This window comes from Otolemur garnettii, unplaced genomic scaffold (assembly GCF_000181295.1).
Source record: "Otolemur garnettii isolate 467f Iridium unplaced genomic scaffold, OtoGar3 scaffold00016, whole genome shotgun sequence".
NCBI classification, from domain to species: Eukaryota; Metazoa; Chordata; class Mammalia; order Primates; family Galagidae; genus Otolemur; species Otolemur garnettii.
In genome coordinates, this window is record NW_003852411.1 from 7,167,716 (window position 1) to 7,187,230 (window position 19,515).

The 19,515-nt window shown below is 37.0% G+C and overlaps 1 protein-coding gene across 1 annotated transcript in view; it reads right to left on the reverse strand.

The window, feature by feature from the left end:
- PLA2G4A (phospholipase A2 group IVA) overlaps window positions 1-19,515 on the reverse strand; it is a 156,894-nt gene that overhangs the window by 43,181 nt on the left and 94,198 nt on the right. The window contains exons 8-10 of the mRNA XM_023510771.1: window positions 12,384-12,520; window positions 7,211-7,433; window positions 6,384-6,498 (exon numbers count right to left, since the gene is read on the reverse strand). Of these exons, the coding sequence (XP_023366539.1) occupies window positions 6,384-6,498; window positions 7,211-7,433; window positions 12,384-12,520 (475 nt within the window). The remainder of the gene's footprint in view (window positions 1-6,383; window positions 6,499-7,210; window positions 7,434-12,383; window positions 12,521-19,515) is intronic.

Here is a 19,515-nt window from a genome sequence, read left to right on the forward strand (position 1 = left end):
ACTTATTTTTTCAGTTTTTCCCTTTCAGAAATTATGTTTATAATCTTTAATCTAATAAGCTTAAATCCAATTCCCAAATCCACAAGTTTTTGTTATTAACTGTAGTAAAACCTGATCTGAACTCATTTAGAGAGAACCTTGTCTTAAAATAATTGTGGGTCTGGGCTCCTATAGTTTATTTATCTCACTCAATGTGAATAATGATACATCCCATTAAATAAGTATCACTAGGTTTGATTATAAGACTCCTTGGAGGTATGAGGTCATATTTAATATGAACACCTTTATATCTTTAAAATTTAAATTCCTACACACTTGTCACCAAAGGTTCATTAAACGAATTGTAGATCAGCTTTGTTTACTCAATGGGAGACCAGAACATTCTTCTTGTGAAGAAATAAAGTCACAACTTTGATGAGAGAGCATTGTAATTTGTTACAAGTTAAAGCCAAATGGCACACACACTCTTCATCAGAAAACTGGTGTGTTTTACAGTAATTTACATGGAGTTAGTGAGATATGACCAGCAATGAATCAGAAGCTGTTAGGAAAATTCCTGAATCCGTCCGTACAAGTAATTTCCTATCTCTAAATTTCACACTCCTATCTTGAGAATCAAAGCATGACAACTTCCTGGTTCCTACTTTTCTAGCTACATTTGCTTTATTAATGCTGGGGCATGGGCACAGGTTAATTAGAGACATTCGTAAGAGCTAAGATTGGATTTACCCTCTGCTCCTCCCTGAAGAAGTCACCGGGTTAGTATTTGACTGTTCCTCGCCTGCTATTGGCTTCTACCTTTGGACTTGAACCTCTCTCCCGCACCTCCATCTACTTCCTGCTTCCTTTGGGGCATGTACAGTCAGAGGTTTTGTCATTTCCTCCCACTATACTTGCTGGAGAAAATATCATCCCTTTCCTCTGAGGTCAGGTTACCTATTTTGGTAAACCACGCTAGAACTCCAATAAATCCGTCATTACATCTCACGAGGACTTTCAGGCCTTCCCCCACCACCTACTGTTTTCTTTCCTTATCATTCCGTCCCTAGTTGCAGGGACTTATTCACACAAGCACAGCAATATCTCTGCTTCCAGTTGTGTTCCTTTCCAATCTATATGAATCACCAAAGTGCTTTTTTCTAAAACACTGCTTAATTTTATTTCTTGCCCAAGCATTCTATATTTCCCTTTATCAAAATTAAATAAAAACATTTCTGTCAGAAATTCAAATCTTTCAATAACTTGACACTAAGGGTCTCCCCAAATATACCATCTATTCTTCACCAATGTGTGCACAACTACTAGGCTATTTTCTTCTCAGTGTTATCCAAAACATCCTTTTGACTTCTTTTCCGAGCATTTTCTCTTATCATTTCCACACAATGATATCTCTCTAGTTCCACTTGATCTTTCCAAGTTCAACTTGAATCTGAATTCTATCACCCCCATAACAAAGATAAAATCTTTCTTTTTTTAAATTTTTTTTTATTAATCATAGCTGATATATACATAGTTAATGTGTACATTAATGCATTTATGGGGTAGAATGTGCTGGTTTTACATACAATTTGAAATACTTTCATCAAACTGGTTAACATACCTTTCACTGCATTTTCTTAGTTATGTGTTAATGTGTTAAGATATTTATATTCTACACTTAGTAGTTTAATATGTACCCTTGTAAAATGTACCATAGGTCTGGGCCCACCAATTACCCTCCCTCCACCCATCCTTCGCCCTTCCCTCACCTCCCCCACCTCTTTCCCCTTCATCTTGGGCTGTAGTTGGGTTATAGCTTTCATACGGAAGTGTGGGTGCTTATAAATTGGTTTCAGAGTAGGGCTGAGTACATTGGATACTTTTTCTTCCATTCTAGAGATGCTTTGCTAAGAAGAATATGTTCTAGCTCTATCCATGTAAACATAAATGAGATAAGGTCTCCACAAAGACACAATCTTTCTTACGACTATACTGAAACTATGATATCTCACCTGTCAGGTCAGGTCTACATATTATTCTAGGTGTATGATATTAATTTTTGCATATTTTATTTAGTTTCTTTAAATGAGATTGTAACTTTCTTGAGGAAAAGTAGTATATTTTCACTCTTATAGTTTCTGTCAAAAATGTAGCATGATGCTGAGTTTATAACCATAAGTTGTGCTCAGTAAATGCAATTTATTCACCAATAAAAATTTTTAAAGGAAAATTTTAATTCCTCCCAGTAATGTAATGGAGTGGAGGTATCAAAAATATTTAACAGTTTAAATACTAATTTCCAAGAAATTTCCAAAGGAAAAAGTATTTAAAGTTACTCCAAGGAAGAAGAAAAACATTCTCTGGTATTATTGAAGTAACATTATTGATAAAATTTATGTACGTTAATTTGGTTACATGACATTTTAAAATAAAATTCAGAGAATATTTCACATTTTTTTTTATTAATAGCACTGACTTAAGAGATGTCAAGGAAATAAAGCACTTTGGGTCAGCACCTAGCACGGGCAACTCCAAGGTTCTTAGTGCCACCTTCTTCCCTCCGGTAGGGGTCCCCCATTGTTACATAGTGCTTCAGAGTCAAAGGCTCACACCTGGGTCAGGTGCTTGAAGCCTGCTCCGTTTCTAGAAAACTGCTGCAGTCTATGAGTAGGCAAGAGTTCAGGCAGCATGTAATTTATTTATTTTTTTACATATAGATGTGTTTATTAGGTAATATTTCCATTTTTTTCCTCTTAATAGCCATTTTTCCATCTAAACAAAATGTAAAGGAATAATATACAGGTACATCTTCATTCTTCTTTCCTTTTCTACTTGGATCCTCATGGTACACACCTTAGGATGTCTTATCTGGGTACAACAGCCATACAACTAATGCTGGATGCTTTTGTCTAAATCTATTAGAAGACTTATTAGACTTATTAGAAGACTCTTAAGCCTCCTTATCATAGAAGCTTCACAGTGAAAGTTAATGGTGCAACCTTCATCTCAGCAGTAGGCCTGCAGTTGGACAGTTGTCAAAATCAGACACATCCAAGACCCAAGACTCCTAACTGAAGATGAAACAGGCTTTTCTCCCAAAACTTTCACTTATCGAAACATTATTTATTCTTTAATTATTTTGCTTAGGTTTTCTCTTGATAATGGTTATTGACTAAAAGTTCAAAAGTGGCCATTGCAAAAATGCGACAATCATCCCACCAATAATAATGACTTACATTTTATGTCTCAGTCTTATGCATATTGCATATAATTGTCTTAATAGCTCCCTGTAAGATCAATCTTAGAGTTAATTATATCTGTTATAAAGTAATGAGGAAAATAAGAATCACAGATTAAATGACCACACTGAGGTACTTCAACTTAAATGTAGGGAAAGGCTCCTGAATTAGAATTTGGTGCTCTGTTCACCATAGCTTAATTTCTTGGGGTGAAAGATGATTGATTTTACCAGGCAGAGATCTGAGGCCACAGAGAGATCTGATTATCTTGCAGGTGCCATATACCAAACAATTCCAAAATATATCAAGAATGTATAAAAGAATAGCTATGGGGTAAAAAAGCAATTTCATTATGGAACTTGCTTTTTTTTTTTTGAGACAGAGTGTCACTATGTCACCCTTGGTAGAGTGCTGTGGCATCACAGCTCTCAGCAACCTCAAACTCTTAAGCTTAAGTGATTCTCTTGCCTCAGTCTCCCAAGTAGCTAGGATTACAGGTGCCCGCCACAACGCCCAGCTATTTGTTGTTGTTATTGTTATTGCGGTTATCATTGTTGTTTAGCTGGCCTGGGCTGGGTTAGAACCTACCACCCTCAGTGTATGTACCTGGTTCCATAACCACTGTGTTATAGGCGCCGGGCGGAACTTGCTTTTTTTATATGTCTCAACTATATTATGAGCTCCATAACAGTCAAAGATGTGATTCTTTATTGCTGTTAATCACATCATGTTTATCCCAGACTCCTACTACATGTCTTCCTCCCATCCTCCACAATCCAGTATTTAATATTTGAATAATTAATAATTAAATTTTTCATATTCAAATCCTATTCATCTCTAAGTTCTAGACCTCTGACTTTTCTTATATAGATTTTATAGAATATTCTAAATTGTTAAGATTTATCAAAAACTTAATTTGTGCCTCCCAATACTTTAAGTATTCTACATACTTTATCTCATTTATTCGGCAAAACATTGTGAAGAGGGTCTTATCCTCATTGAACACAAGAAAAAACTAAGCCTAAAAGAGGTTGCCCAACTTGATATATAGTAACATTTTTGTACTTTCTTGTGCCTTAACTTCTTTAATAGTTATTTTAAATTTCTAAGATTATAAAGTCTTCTAAAACAGAGACAAATATTGTAGTGAAGAAGAATTCACCCTCAGTTCCTGGAAGATAACATTCTACATGGGCAGTGATTGTAAAAACCAGTTAAAAGAACAAAGGATTTTTGAGGCCAATTCTTAGCTCTGTTACTTACTTTCTATGTAGTAATGAACCAATCATGTAATCTTTTTGAGATTTTGGGTTTTCTTCCATGAATCAAAGCTAAAAATACCTATCTCCCCAGGTTATAGTGAAAATGAGGTACCGTAATAAATGTGATAAGTACTATCATAAGCATGATGACTTTTGTGGTCAATATTTTAGCAAACATTTGTTGAATGAATGAATCTTAAGTGCACCCATTCTTAGAAACTATTCAAAATTTGAGAGTAAGTAATTGAGGAAAAAAAGGTGAAGCAGAAAAAATAAAGAAGAATTCGGGATATAAACCTACTAATCATATATCATTCATGATGATTTTTAAGATGATGGTGGGACTAAAGTCACTGAAATTCTTTTCTTAGAATAGAGTGAATCCTATAAGCCACAGTCAGAAAGGACCCTGCATTCATACAACAGAGGCCCCTCGAAGTTATGATATCATGTGCATGGTACTTTCAGAGCACCCAAGAAGCAAAGCTTGAGAGAAACAAATGGTTATCCCTGTGATTTAACAAAACGAGTCCTTTTACTTACCAGCTAGAAATTGCACATGAACTTCATGTTTACCCTATATTAGCACTTTTTAGGTGATGAATTATAAAAATTAAAATAGTGCTTTGAATGACAAACAGTTGGCTCAGATGCAGTCAGCCACAGATCAAAAATATTCCCGCCCCCAAAATTCCAAAAAATGTTACATTGTTGCTAATGTATGTCATGAAGCCTACTGTGGTTGAGTCTGTACTAAATATATCTAAGAGTTTTTTCTTGTCATAATTCCCTAACTAATATAGCAGAACAATTATTTATATAGCATTTACATTGTATTAGGTATTGTAAGTAACCTAGAGATGATTTAAAGCATACAAAAAGACGTGTAGGTTACATGCAAATACTACGCTTATACCATTTTATATAAGGAACTGGAGCATCCACAGGTTTGGGTATCCAATAGTGTCCTAGAACCAATCCTGCAGATACTGGGGGAATACTGCATAATGTATTATCCAAATGATGAAAATACAGTCAGTGGATAAAAAATATACCTACAGGCATTAGGTACATTTCATCAAAAAGTCATTGAGAAATGGGTAACTAAAATTAAGTTATTGATTATGTTCGTGATTTTTTAAAATTGTATTAACATTAATAAAGATACCTTAATCATTATATTAGTAATTTCACATAATATTCTCTACAACAAGAAAGTAATATGGCTTAATTTTTTTTTAATTGAGACAGAGTCTCACTTTGTCACCCTCTGTAGAGTGCCATAGTGTCACAGTTCACAGCAACCTCAAACTGTTGGGCATAAGCAATTCTCTTGCCTCAGCCTCCCAAGCAGCTGGGACTACAGGTGACCACCACAACACCTGGCTATTTTTTTGGTTGCACTTGTCACTGTTGTTTAGCTGGCCCAGGTCGGGTTCAAACCCATCAGTCTTAGTGCATGTGGCTGGCATCATAACCACTGTGCTGTGGGCACCGAGCCTCAAGCTGTCGCCCTGGGTAGAGTGCTGTGCCATCACAGCTCACAGCAACTTCCAACTCCTGAGCTTAAACGATTCTCTTGCCTTAGCCTCCCAAGTAGCTGGGACTACAGGTGCCTACCACAATGCCTGGCTATTTTTTGTTGCAGTTGTCATTGTTGTTTAGCAGGCCCAGGCTGGGCTCAAACCCTCCAGCCTCAGTGTATGTGGCTGGTGCCCTACTCACTAAGCTATGGGAGTCAAGCCATGGCATCATATTTTCTTATATTTTCAAATGTTGTTATGCTACAGAAAACATATTAAAATAAGCAACTGAAATTGTGTATGATCTTTCTCTAAAGAAAATCCCTGGAAATCACACTTTAAAGCCTTCAGAAAATATTTTCAGAAAGGAAAGGACCTACCTGCAAACATCAGCTCTGAAACGTCAGGTTTAACATGGAGACAGGTGAAAAGAGGTAAAGGGCACTGTCCATTGTTGACTTTTTCCTTCAAACTACTCAAGGTAATGTTCATTCTCTGTCCACAGAACAAATAAGTGACTTTAAATATATGAACATACACGGAAAGAAAGCTACTTACTACAGTACTTCTAATTGAAATACTTAAATTTTTTATAACAAGAGTAAGCCTTATTATTGCTAGAAATCTCTGGGTCCTAAGTAAACAACAAAAAGTAAGCTCCAAGGTAGTGATTATCTTCATTTTGAAAACAGTCATAACTCTAGGGACTATGTGTACATGTAAACTCAAACACTATTGGGCAACTATGGGGCTTGGGAAAAAAATAGCTTCCAGAATCCTGCACAGGCTTTTCTCTACCTCCCCTGATTTATCTTCACACGAAAGGTCACATTATAGCCATATATGAAGTGGTTTGTTCCATGTAATTCACTTTCTTTTCTGACTCTCCCTAGGCAACCGACATTCCTCCTCTGCTTTTAACAGACTGCTTATATTTACTTTCTCAGCTAAAACTATTATCAGTCTTGGGAAGAATGAACAGTCAAGGTTTCCTTAGACATCAAAACTGATATAGTTGGAATGAATTCATAAGCAATAGTTTAAAATGTGGACGAATTGTGTCTAGCCAGGAGAAAGAGATCAATATACAACTCGAAAGAATGAGTTGAATGACTTTTATAAAACCTGTCATAGTTTCTTTTATTTAAAGATTATGATGTGCATCATCTATTGTGTTAAAAGTACTGCGGGTTGAGCTATAGCTTACATTATGAATTAGTGTTTCTCCTATTAGCATCCCAAAGATATCAGTAAAGGTGACGGGTTGTCCAGAGCTTTTCTTCTTCCATAAAGACTCAACGTATCTTTTAACTTTCTGCGGTGTGAGAAGTAAAAGTGGGTTGTGGCTAACATTTTGCATTAGTTCTTCATTAATCTCCTTTGGCCCTTTCTCTGGGAAATCAGGGTGAGAATACAAGGTTGACATGTACCTATAAAGAAAACAAAATATAATTAGTAAAGATAAAGGGCATTATGTAATAGTCTCCAAAGAAAGCAGGTACTCTCTCTCAGATGGTAAAGAAAGGATGGTATTCGTTTAACTTCATTATCTGATTGGAGTTATCAACCCTTTTAAGATAAAAATGTGTCAATAAGAAAGGAGCTGATCGGCTCAGCACCTGTGGCTCAAGTGGCTAAGGCACCAGCCACATACACCTAAGGTGGTGGGTTCGAATCCAGCCCGGGCCCACCAAACAACAATGATGGCTGCAACCAAAAAATAGCCGGGTGTTGTGGTGGGCGCCTGTGGTCCCAGCTACTTGGGAGGCTGAGGCAAGAGGATAGCTTAAGCCCAGGAGTTGGAGGTTGCTGTGAGCTTTGATGCCATAGCACTCTACCCAGGGGGACAGCTTGAGGCTATGTCTCAAAAATAAATAAATAAATAAATAAATAAATAAAAGGAGTTGATCTACAATGAAAACAAAGTGAAAGAGAGGCCTCCAAGGAAGCACTGGCCATCCACGCACAGTCCAAAGGAGAGGATGCTCTACTAGGCCTACTGTCCACTATCTATCTACTCTGCCAGGAACAGGTATCCCTATCAGACTGTCAGAGACTGATGACAACCCAACTGAGTCACTTAAATAAACAGATTTGTCTGGATGCAAGACTAATCAAGCAACCTCATAATCTGACTTTCCATAATGATTATCCACAGGTAGAAAACATGCTATTTCAACTGCTGTGAATGCCTAAGTCTCCGGAAAAATGCTTTTTTATTGTATTGTCATTGGCCAACTGGACAAAATCCCAAATCTTGCCAGCTGTTGGTCTGGCAAAATCTGAAGGCTGGATGCTGAGTATATGAATCTGAAGGCAAAATCATGGAGAAGAATAATGTCTTTAAGGAAAATTCTTTCTTGTGTAGCCTCTTGGCCATGTAGACACACTTCTGGTAAAAACAGAAATCACCATGACCCTTGGTATTTGATGACTAGGTAATAAACATTCAATTATAGGCCTCCTTCCTGTGAGCCAGTACCTCTTACTGTAAACTTTATAATGAATATCAATTACCTATTTACTTGTCTATCTCCCTCAATACATTGTGACCTCATTCAGGAAATGAACCTTATTGATTAATATATTTTAGAAGATAATTAGATAAGGACTAGCATACAATAAGCTCAGTTCTGTGGACATAACACTATCTAAGTGAATTTTAGTTTAAGTGTAAAATTTTAGTTTAAGTGTAATTAAAAATGTGTAAAATTTTGAAAGTTAAATCATGCCAGAGAAGAAAAGATTTTACTTCATTTCCTATTTCTAAATCACACAGTAAATCCTATGTGAATCCTATGTGAATCCTATGAATCCTAGTGAATCCTATGCAATAAGATTCGGAATGACTTAAGAATACTCTTGACATTTATAAAGCAAATATCCTGAAAGCCTAAAGAAATCCCTCTATTAATTTTGTCCATAAAACACAGTTGCACATTTATTTCTTCCTTTAGTCATTAAGAAACTATTACTTATGACAAGTTAAGCACTGTGCTGGGTGGGAGAAATTCATTAGGGAGCAAGACAAGCTTAGCCTCTACTTCAAGAAAAAAATTTTCCGTAATACATACCTTGATCTTTGAACCTGTCCCACCTTTTATTAAAATTTCTATTCAAATTAGGGTTTTATTCAATGTTCCAGAACATTGTTCATACTGTTTACTTAACTCAAAGTTCTTATTCTCAAATTCTATTTTGGCCAGTTTAATGACTTGAGCTCTATTGTCTAGAGAGGCAGACCTATTCTCATTTCTCTTTGGATAGCAATGCCATATAACATGGTGGTCAATATCTAATAGTCCGTAAGGATGTTACAAAATAACTGCCTTACTGAGGAAGACAGAGGTGCTGACTGTGAGGAAGAGAGCACAGTATTACTGTCATAATTCCCTACTTCACATATTTCAAGTCTCTGGGTTCATACTTACATTTAATGGATCCCAAGTGTCATCCACAAATAACTTCAGAAATGATTACCACAAAGGCAGTAGTAGTTATAAGGAAAGCTTTGTTCTACCTAAAATGTTCATTCACAGAAAACTTTGTGGGAGGTCCAGGGCTTCTCTAAATATTTCTGCATTACCTCATCTATACCAAATAATGGCTATGTATCCACAGAATATTAAAAGTTACATAACACAGAAGTAGAAGTGTAATTTGTTTTTCTAAGCCTTTCTGAATTCCTTCCTTTGAACTTTTTACCTTCTCACCCATACTTTTTATGAAAGAAGTGTTCACATGACTCATCCTGACCACCTTTGCTTCTGTCTCAGGAAGTGTCTCTTCTTGCCATGGTTAACACTTTCTCCTGGGGGTCCCATCTCCCTCTGAATCTTTTCTATCTATGATCTTCCTGTTTCTTTATCTCCCATTTACCCCTCCTACACCATTTCCTTCACATCAGATCTCGAAAAATAATGCTCAATTTCATAAATTCTGGAAAAATAAACCTCTTTCCCTGGGCATCATATTCCTCTTCAAACAGTAACTATGTTCATTCCTTCCCTTTCCAAACAAACTGCTTGAAAGAACAGAGGGGTCTCATATTCCTACCTTTTGAACTTTTACCTGCAATTCACTTCTTCTTTTTTTTTTTTTTTTTGCATCTTAATGTTCAAGATTATCCTTTATTTACTTTAATGTGTGGTTCTCATTAAAACCACTAGGCAAACCCAGTCCTATGCTAAGCTTTTCACAGATTTTCAACATGATTAAATCACCCACCTCTCCTAGCACTCTTTACCTTGCCCTCTGGAACTCATTTCTCCTTGGTTCTCCTCTCTGCTGGCTTCTTTGCAGTATCCTTTAGGGTTTTTCTTTCCTTTGTTTAAGTTTGGGGATGTCCTAGGATTCCATGAATTAAATTTTTGGTGGGAATAGCTGAAGTGGTAGAAGTTAGTGGAATTACCAAGGAAGGATGTGTATGTATAATATAGCAAAACAGGAGATCTCATGCTAAGGAGAAAAGTAGTGGAGGTAGTACAGACAAAGTATAGAGGAAAGTGCAGTCAGACAGAATGGGACAAAACCAAAAAGTCATGATAGGAGTGATCTGAAATAAGGACAAGTCCAAGTGTGAAATGCCTCAACCTCCGAACTCTTCTTCCCCTGCCTAATCCCCAAAGAAGTCAAAGCCAATAAGAACTTTGGAAATAAAGTGGTCTGTGAATAAAAATCTAGTGTAAGGATTTAAAAAATGAATAGCTTTTAAGGAAACAGAATAAAAAAAGGGCACAATTCTTTAAGAAAATAAGACTTGGAAAGAGCAAATCTACATACATTTGTGTGCATATTTAAGATTCTCGTAATTACACTTTACTGAAATTGTTTTCAGAAGAATGTAAGAATGTAACAGAAGAATGTAAGAAGACATTGCTCCAAATCTGTAACCAAATTAACGACTGCCAGCCTAACAACGCTCACACCTATACAATCATATCCTAAGTCAGCTTCCAAGGAGTAATCTTTCTTTATTAGATGAGCTTAAGCAAGTGCACTTCTTGCAGTGTATTAGTCGGTGCTGGGCAATAGGGATCTAATAAATAGTGAGTACAGAGAAAGAAAATCACATGAAGAACAATAACAGAATGATTGAGTAGGCGAGTTAATGTAAAGGTCCAAGAGTTTCCATCACATTACTCATTCAACAGGCAGGTGCCTGCTCTTTCCTTCAAGGGAAAGAATAATGATGGGCTACACCCTTCTTTCAGAAAAGATAAATCATTTTGAGGGTACATACCAAGAAGATGGCAGCTATCACTCTAAGATTCAGTTCTCTACCTAAAGAATCTGGTTCAAAATATGTAGGAAACTACAGATGATTTAAATGCAAAACTATATATGATATATATAAAGTCCAAGAAAAGACTATGGCTTAGTATAAATAATCTCAAAACAAGGGATCAAAAAGCAGAATTTATATGTTCTGCCAGTGACGTGGGGCAACTGACTTGGATTCTGAGTCAAATTTTCTTTAACTGAAAAATGAAAAAGACATCATCATCTCACTAGATGACCCAGAAACTTGAAAATGCTGGACCTAAGTGATACGGTATTGTGCTGAATTGAACTTTTCCTAGCCAAATAGCCAAGAAAACCTTGTAAATCAGAGATAGGTCTTTTGTAATAACGAGATCCTATAATATTGAGACATATGAGCAATGAATTTGACTTGATGTTCAATGTACTTATATGAGGCAGGCAAACCAAAAAGTATATAGTATCATCTGTGACAATGTTTTATAAACACACTTGTGAAAATGTAAATCTACAGGATACCGACATCATACATAGGGAGGTTTTCATTGTCCATCTAAATTTAACTGAGCTTAAATACATTTAAAGGACAAATTTCACATTCAGTTGGATAAAAATCAGTGAAATGCCTTGAGTTCCTGAATTTAAAAGTCATTAATTGTCCTTCTTCTGTCTACTATAGTCGATTGTATTTTATTCTATTTGCCCTAAAGAAGAAAATGAATACCCAGTGAATCATGTACACTTAGACGTGTTCACTGAAGGGCTACAGATCAGCAAATTATAGGAATATTAAATTAATTATGGGTGGAGTATGTTATTCCTCTTCTGCTATATTTATCTAGAATTATTTTCAATTGGCCTACTTTTTATTCTATGTTTTAACTACATTTTTAGGTTATGAAGTGGCTTAAAAGTTGTAAACATATCACAAAAGTTATTAGTAAATATGTATTTGTCTTTAAAATTCTTTTTAGCAGATTATGCCATCAAACTGGAATCGTTCAGTAATTTGAGGCAAATTTTTAATTTTCTAAGTCCCCTTTTTTCTTCTGATGTTTGAGTCAGACAAATCCTAAACATGAAGAATGATACAATTAAAATTAAAAATGCATACAAACCATGTGGAGCCAGAAAGACCGGCAATATAGGTAGCACAGTCCAAAATTCCTGATTCGTACAGTGCCTTCATCACACCGGAGAATCCTACCATGGCTCGGAAACCCCCACCTGAGCCCAGGATGGCCACCACTGGCACCTGGAATGATGCAACACAGAGATTGTATACACAGCAAAAATCATAACAGGCATTTCCCTATAGTCTCAATTATGGTCTCATACAGCCCACATTTTATCATAAAGAAGTGCAAGCTCACTCATAGTTTAGTACTATCTAATTTTTTTTAGTGAATAATGTTTCATATAAGAAAATCAAGAATCTTAACACAATAACCACAAAAATGCGGTGAAGGCTATGTTAACCAGTTTGATGAAAATATTTCAAATGGTATATAAAACCAGCACACTGTACCCCATGACTGCATTAATGTACACAGCGATATTTAATTAAAAAAAAAAAAGAAAATCAAGAATCAATGTCTATCAGAAAGCATATATTATTGCAATAACCAACTTATTCTATAATAGCAATAATGTTCTCTTTTTTTTCTACCCTTTGCCATTTGGGGCTTGCTTTCAGGTGCATTTGTTTTATTTGCTTCTCTCACATACCCTGTAAGGAGAGCAGTATTTGCTCCTTTTCCAGCTAAAAGCTCTAGAACCATGATGTTACTTGTATCTGGCCTGTTAGCTGGTAATCTGTAACTGGTTACTGGTCTGATGCTAGGAGTAAAACGGATGAAGGAGTGTGGCTAGTCTGTTAGGGTTTCCAGTTATGCCCATACATAATGATGCTGTCATTACCCAGAACAAGAAACCCAAAGCAGGAGGCCAGGCTGAGAAATAGTGCCCTCTACCCTAGAAATGTTGAATATATGACATGAATGCCTGTGTTTCAGGTATTTAGAACCTGCTCGCTGAATGTCTACTTACCAACATGATGTGTACATACTCCTATGTGAGTGCAATGATTATCTTATAACTAGAAGGACCTAAATGATTATACAACACTTAAATGTGGAAAGAGAAATCTATCAGGTTTTATTAAAATTAGGGCAGCAAACAGTAGAATACCCAGGATTAAATTCCTAAGCCAGAGCTCTTCTTTAATACCAAATGGCCTCAAATCAAGTCACTCAGCATCAAACTAGATGCAAACTAGAGATCTCATAGGGAAACATGTTCTACCAGGGCAGTGGAGTAATTTAAATGGCTTTGACCCTGCGTATGTATAAATATCTGCTTTCATACATAGATTTTAAAACTATAAATCAAATAAAACACAAAATTTCTTAAAAGCTTGTCAAGAGGGGAAAATAAACTCAAGCTAGGAAAGTAAAGTGGGATCTACAGTGGTTGAATAGAGTACAGAATAGTTCGTGTATTAGTTGTAACAATAGTCATAAGGAAGCCAGATAAAAAGTTAGAACAAAGAGGAGGAGTTTGCATTAGGCCTTGAAAAGAGGTTGAGTTTATAGGCAACATGATAATAATAATCATAGAAAACATTTATAGTTGTTAAGTGCTCGGCCCGGGCCTAAGGTTTAGACCAGATAGGGACAAACAGAAAAGGGCATGCAATTTGGGGACCAAGAAACAAGTCTTGGACCAAGACCAAGTCTTATTGTAGCAGAAGTATATTGTGGAGTTTGGGAAAATAGGATTATGAAGTATTTTAAAGGAAAAATTTCCAAGGTTGATATTGTAGGAGAAGGAAAATAGTTCAATTCAAAAATTATTTGGGAGCATATGAATCTATAAGTTTGGTTAACCGTGACACTGTATTATTAAAAATAGCAAACTCGGGCAGCACCTGCAGCTCAAGGAGTAGGGCACCTGTGCCATACACCAGAGGTGGCAAGTTCAAACCCAGCCCCAGCCTGTAGTTCAAGCAACTAGGGCACCAGCCACATATACTGGAGCTGGCGGATTTGAATCCAACCTGGGCCCACCAAACAATGACAGCTGCAACCAGAAAATGGCCAGACATTGTGGTGAGCACCTGTGGTCCCAGTTACTTGGGAGGCTGAGGCAAGAGAATCACTTAAGAATTCTCAAGAATTTGAGGGTGCTGTGAGCTGTGACACCATAGCACTCTACCCAGGGTGATAGCTTGAGGCTGTCTCAATAAATAAATAAATAAATAACTCAGTACAAATATAGAGTATCCTAGTAAGAGATTACACCATTCATTTCAACACACAGCAAATTGGCCTGCAGTTATTTAGAGGGAGATTTAATAAGAGAAGTTAGAAAAATGATCATAAGACTCCACTCCCACCCCCAGTCCTAAGGAAGTAACTCCCTGGACAGCCTTCTTCGTGTATATTTTGCTCAGAAGTTTCTGGAAACAGCCTCCTAGTTAAACTAGAATTCATTGTGCTATGTAACCCATTGTTCGCATTATTGCTTAATGAAGATTTTCAGGTAAGACTTTTAATTCAGATACTTGGGTTGCTGTCAGGTAAAAAAAAAATGCCAGATATGTATACATAAAAATTGAATGATCAAATAATTGCACAGACTATAACTACCTTCATTTGTTAAGTGTGAATTAATCTGCTTTCCTGAATCATGTGCCTCATAGTCACACATCTATCAGGTACATATTATCACCACCCCCTTTAAAGATAAAGTAATTGAGACACAACAAAGATAATTTTTCTAATGTCACAATGTGAGAAAGTGGTGTTTGGGATTCAAAGCTGGACCTGTCTGATAAACAAAGTTCTTATTTCACTATGCTCCACTTTGTCTCTGAAAACAAATAACCTTTGCTTTCCCACAACTAATGGGATGCCCTGAGGCAAATCAAATCCTTTCTGAGCTTGGTTTACTTAGATACAAATATATGAGGTTGAACTACAGATCTGGAAGCTTTTCCCAAATACCAACATTGCAGATTCCACAACTCATACAAGAGTATGAATTGTATAACTACAAAACTGTCATTGCTTATGAACTATTTTAAAAAGGAAGGAAAATGAGACAGATCAAGGTCATTCTGTGTGCCTCACACTCTTGAGGACATTATCACATAATTTATTTCATTCCCAGCTCTCAAAAGAAAGTCATTTTTATTTCTGTTTTTCTGATGAGGAGGTAAGCATATATAATAGACCTCACCCATGGGCAGGTAGCTAACAAGTAGTATAACCAGCATTTGACCTGAGGCATGACTAGCACCAAACTTCTTGCTCCTTCCTCTTAGCCATTGGTCAGAAAGAAAGGAATGACCTTCAGTGAAAGAACTCACTGGACGCTTAGTCAAACTGTATTTGAAATTCATGTATCACTTCAAATCATATCAGAACAATTTCATGTAATAAATGAAGACTAGTTTGGATGTTGTGTTTGTTTTTGTTTTTTTAAACAGAGTCTCACTCTGTTGCCCTGGTAGAGTGTTGTGGTGTGCTAGCTCACAGCAACCTCAAACTCCTGGGCTTGAGCAATCCTCTTGTCTCAGCCTCCGGAGTACAGGCACACCACCACGCCTGGTTGGTTTTTCTGTGTTTAGCAGAGACAAGGGTCTCACACTTCCTTAGGCTGGTCTCAAACTCCTGAGCCAAGCAATCCACCCTCGTGGGCCTCTCAGAGTGCTAGGATTATAGGCGTGAGCTACTCCACTCAGTCATAGTTTGGATGTCTTAACAATTTTGGTCATTCTGAAATAATGTTCAATGAAATAACTGAGGAGTAATAAATTGCAGCTGTTAGTCCTGGCTCGACTTCTAAAGGAACCAAATAAGTGCTGTTGAGAAGGTTTTAGGCTATACTTAGACTTTTACTAGTATTTGGGTATAAAGATGCCAATAAATAGTTGTCATACTTCTCTCATATGATTACAGGAAATGAGTTTTCATTTACCCAAAACACTGTGTTTTAATTATCTGAATACCTAGGCTTACAGATATTATTAATTTCCTCCCTTGCAAAAGAAAATTCAGAAGTGCTCGAGGATTTTATACTTTTTCTTAGATCTCCAGATCTTACAATTATGAAAAGAGATTTGTCTCCCTATCCCCTGTTCCCTGCATTAATCAGGGTTCTCCAAACAGACAGAACCAAGGAAACAGATCCGTATGTGTGTGTATATGTAGGCACAGAAAGATTTCTAACAGTAAGTTGGCTCACAGCATTATGGAGCCTGGCAAGCCCAGATGTGTAATATGGGCCAGCAAACTCCATACCTGGGAGAGTCAATGGCACAGATGAAGTCCAAAGGAAGCCTGGGGGCAAATTACTTCCCTCCTACTCAGAAAGGCCAGTTTTTGTTCTCTTCAAGCTTTGAACTGATTAGGTAAAGCCTACCCACATCATGGAGGCCAATATGCGTAGTCCAAGTAAGCAACAATGCCTACAGAAAACCTAGCACCTGCCTTCTCTCTGCTTGCTCCTGGCATGTGGAATTTTGTCTACCTCTTCCCAATTTGTTGCCCTAATAGCACTATAAACCTCAGTAGTCAAGGGCCTTCATAATGTACCACCCCACTGGCAGTCTGGACCACTTGGATATCTACTTTTTACACCAGTTTCTAGCTCTGTGATATTCCTTGGCTGTTTACCTCATGAGTCCTGAAACCTGCCTCTTGGAAGCCCACACCTGCTCTGCTCATCTTCCTGTACTCCACTAATGGGAGTCCTCCCTGTCTGCCCTTTAATGTTTACAATCTAAAAAGGGATAAGAATTGGCCGTACAAAGTACCATTGTCAGAATGAAGGTAGAAATAAGAGGATGAATCTTCTTGATAAGTGAAACAGCATAAACAAATGAATAATCATTCTTATTGTTAACTTGAGGTTGATTTCCACGACCTCCTTCAGAAACTGTTGTGCTCTGCCTTCTGCCTTGACTAGCTGATCTCTTTTCTATTTCACTGATATAACAAACTCAAGTACAGAGTACCACTCAGTGAATAAATTAATTAAGATGCATATTCTACTTCTGTATTCATCCAAAGATACCTATTTGTTGGTTCAGCGCCTGTGGCTCAAGCAGCTAAGGTGCCAGCCACATACATTAGAGCTGGCAGGTCCGAATTCAGCTCAGGCCTGCCAAACCACAATGATAACTACAACCAAAAAACTGCCAGGCATTGTGGTTGGTGCCTATATCCCAGCTACTTAGGAGGCTGGGGCAAGAGAATTGCTTAAGCCTAGAGTTGGAGGTTGGTGTGAGCTGTAATGCCACAGCACTGTACCCAGGGCAACACCTTGAGGCTAAAAAGATACCCATTTGTTAAAACTGAAGTATAGTCCTTTTAGTATTTCTTATAAAGCTTTTTCTCTTGTAAACTCTGGCAAAAGTCAAGGTATTTCCTTTTCTCATTTCCCCACCAATTTAATTCCAGATTTTAGCCCCCCAACCAACTTTGTTCTGATATAGTCAGTTTTTAGGAGACACCGATAATGTATAGTACCATTTCACTTCGTATAAGAGACTATAATCTGGAAATTGTATCTGACCAAAAGCTATTTTAGAAGAAGAAAATATAAAAACAGTGTCAAAATATGTCAAAAAATCCCCATCCACGAAGTCTTACATATCTTGCTCAGAGTCCTTTACTCATGGACTAGAGACAGTCCTTTACACTGACTAGAGACAGTATTCTAACAATAAGCTTGCTTATCTGATTTGAATTCTCAACAACACATTGAAAGAGAAAAAGTCAGTGTGAAGAAATTACCCCAAGTGAAGACAGAGCATGGAAAAATGGCACGTGATTGCAAAGGAAACCGATATCAGAATGCCCCAATTAGTTCAATCTAAACAAGGAAGTGCATATTTCAGAAAGACTTCCATCCAAATAATTAAAATCAACAATTTTTTTTTAAATCTTAGTACATAAGAAAATGAACTCTCGGGCTTTTAGAAACCTTGACTATTTGACTAGTTTATTATCCAAACAGAAAAATTAAGACCTCATTAAATTCAACAATTCATTTCCCCAGAGTGCCAGGCTATGAAACAGCAGCATCCAAGAATATGCATAGTACAAATTGCTTTGTTGAAAAACCACTATGTGCTTCTATACATTTTTCTGGATGCTTTACCAGCATTAGTACTCATCCTCTTACCCTAATAAGAGACATTGTCTCCATTTCACAAGTGAAGCACAGAGGTAACACAATGTGCCCAAATTCATTCAACAACTTAATTGAACATTGAAGTCCTTAAACCAGATGCTGTCTGTTAAAAATTGTGAATAAGAAAGTCAGAGTCTTTGCACTGAGATTTGAGTGGGACTTTTCCCTTTGCACAAACTGCCACAAGAGCCCACTCTTCTATACCTTAAGAGGCCAACTGACCTGTACAGAACAGAAGGAAATGATGTTGTCAGGGAACAAGGGAAGTGGGAGCTTACAAAACCCAAGGGTTGATAGAAAAACGTTACTTTTGCTATGGGAATGGGTGGTGCTGCTTATGTCCAAACAAATTATTTTTGCCAAGAGAAAAAGATTTGGACAAAAATAGCAAAAACAAAAGTTGTAACTCCAGAAATGACTTCCAAACACATGAATTTAATATTTTTAAAGGATATTCCAGAGAAAAAAGCATAATTACTTCATTCCCCATCTGTCGCAGAAAAGTTAGTATGCTGTCATTTGCAGGAATATTAAGCCAAGTGTGGTTTTCCCAGGAAGACTTACTACTCATTTCCACAAAAGGAAGAGTACCAGGGGTGGCAGAGCAACTTACTTTTTGAAAACAAACATCAGTTAGACGATGTACCAATATGTCCCACCAACATTTCTAATTCAATAGTCTAAACTATAATTTCATCCAAACTCTCTTTTGAAGCTGTGTCTTCTCCTAAATAACCTACTACTGGTGTCCGCTTTTTTGAGAACCTTATTTTCTCTCTAGCTAATTCCAGAGATACAGTACCAAATCACTGCCTGAATCTGTGTCCTGGCTTATACAATGAAATGCAGTAGAAACTCCATACTTTGACCACCCAAGGAACTGTAACAAACAACTGGTCACATACGGAGGTAGTCAACCTAAGGAACTAGCCTACTGTACTCATGCATACATGTGGTCCATGTCTGGTCTATGAAAATTAGGTCAACTTAAGGAGGTGGTCAATGTAGGGAGGTGGTCAACTATGGAGGTTCTACTGTACTTACCAA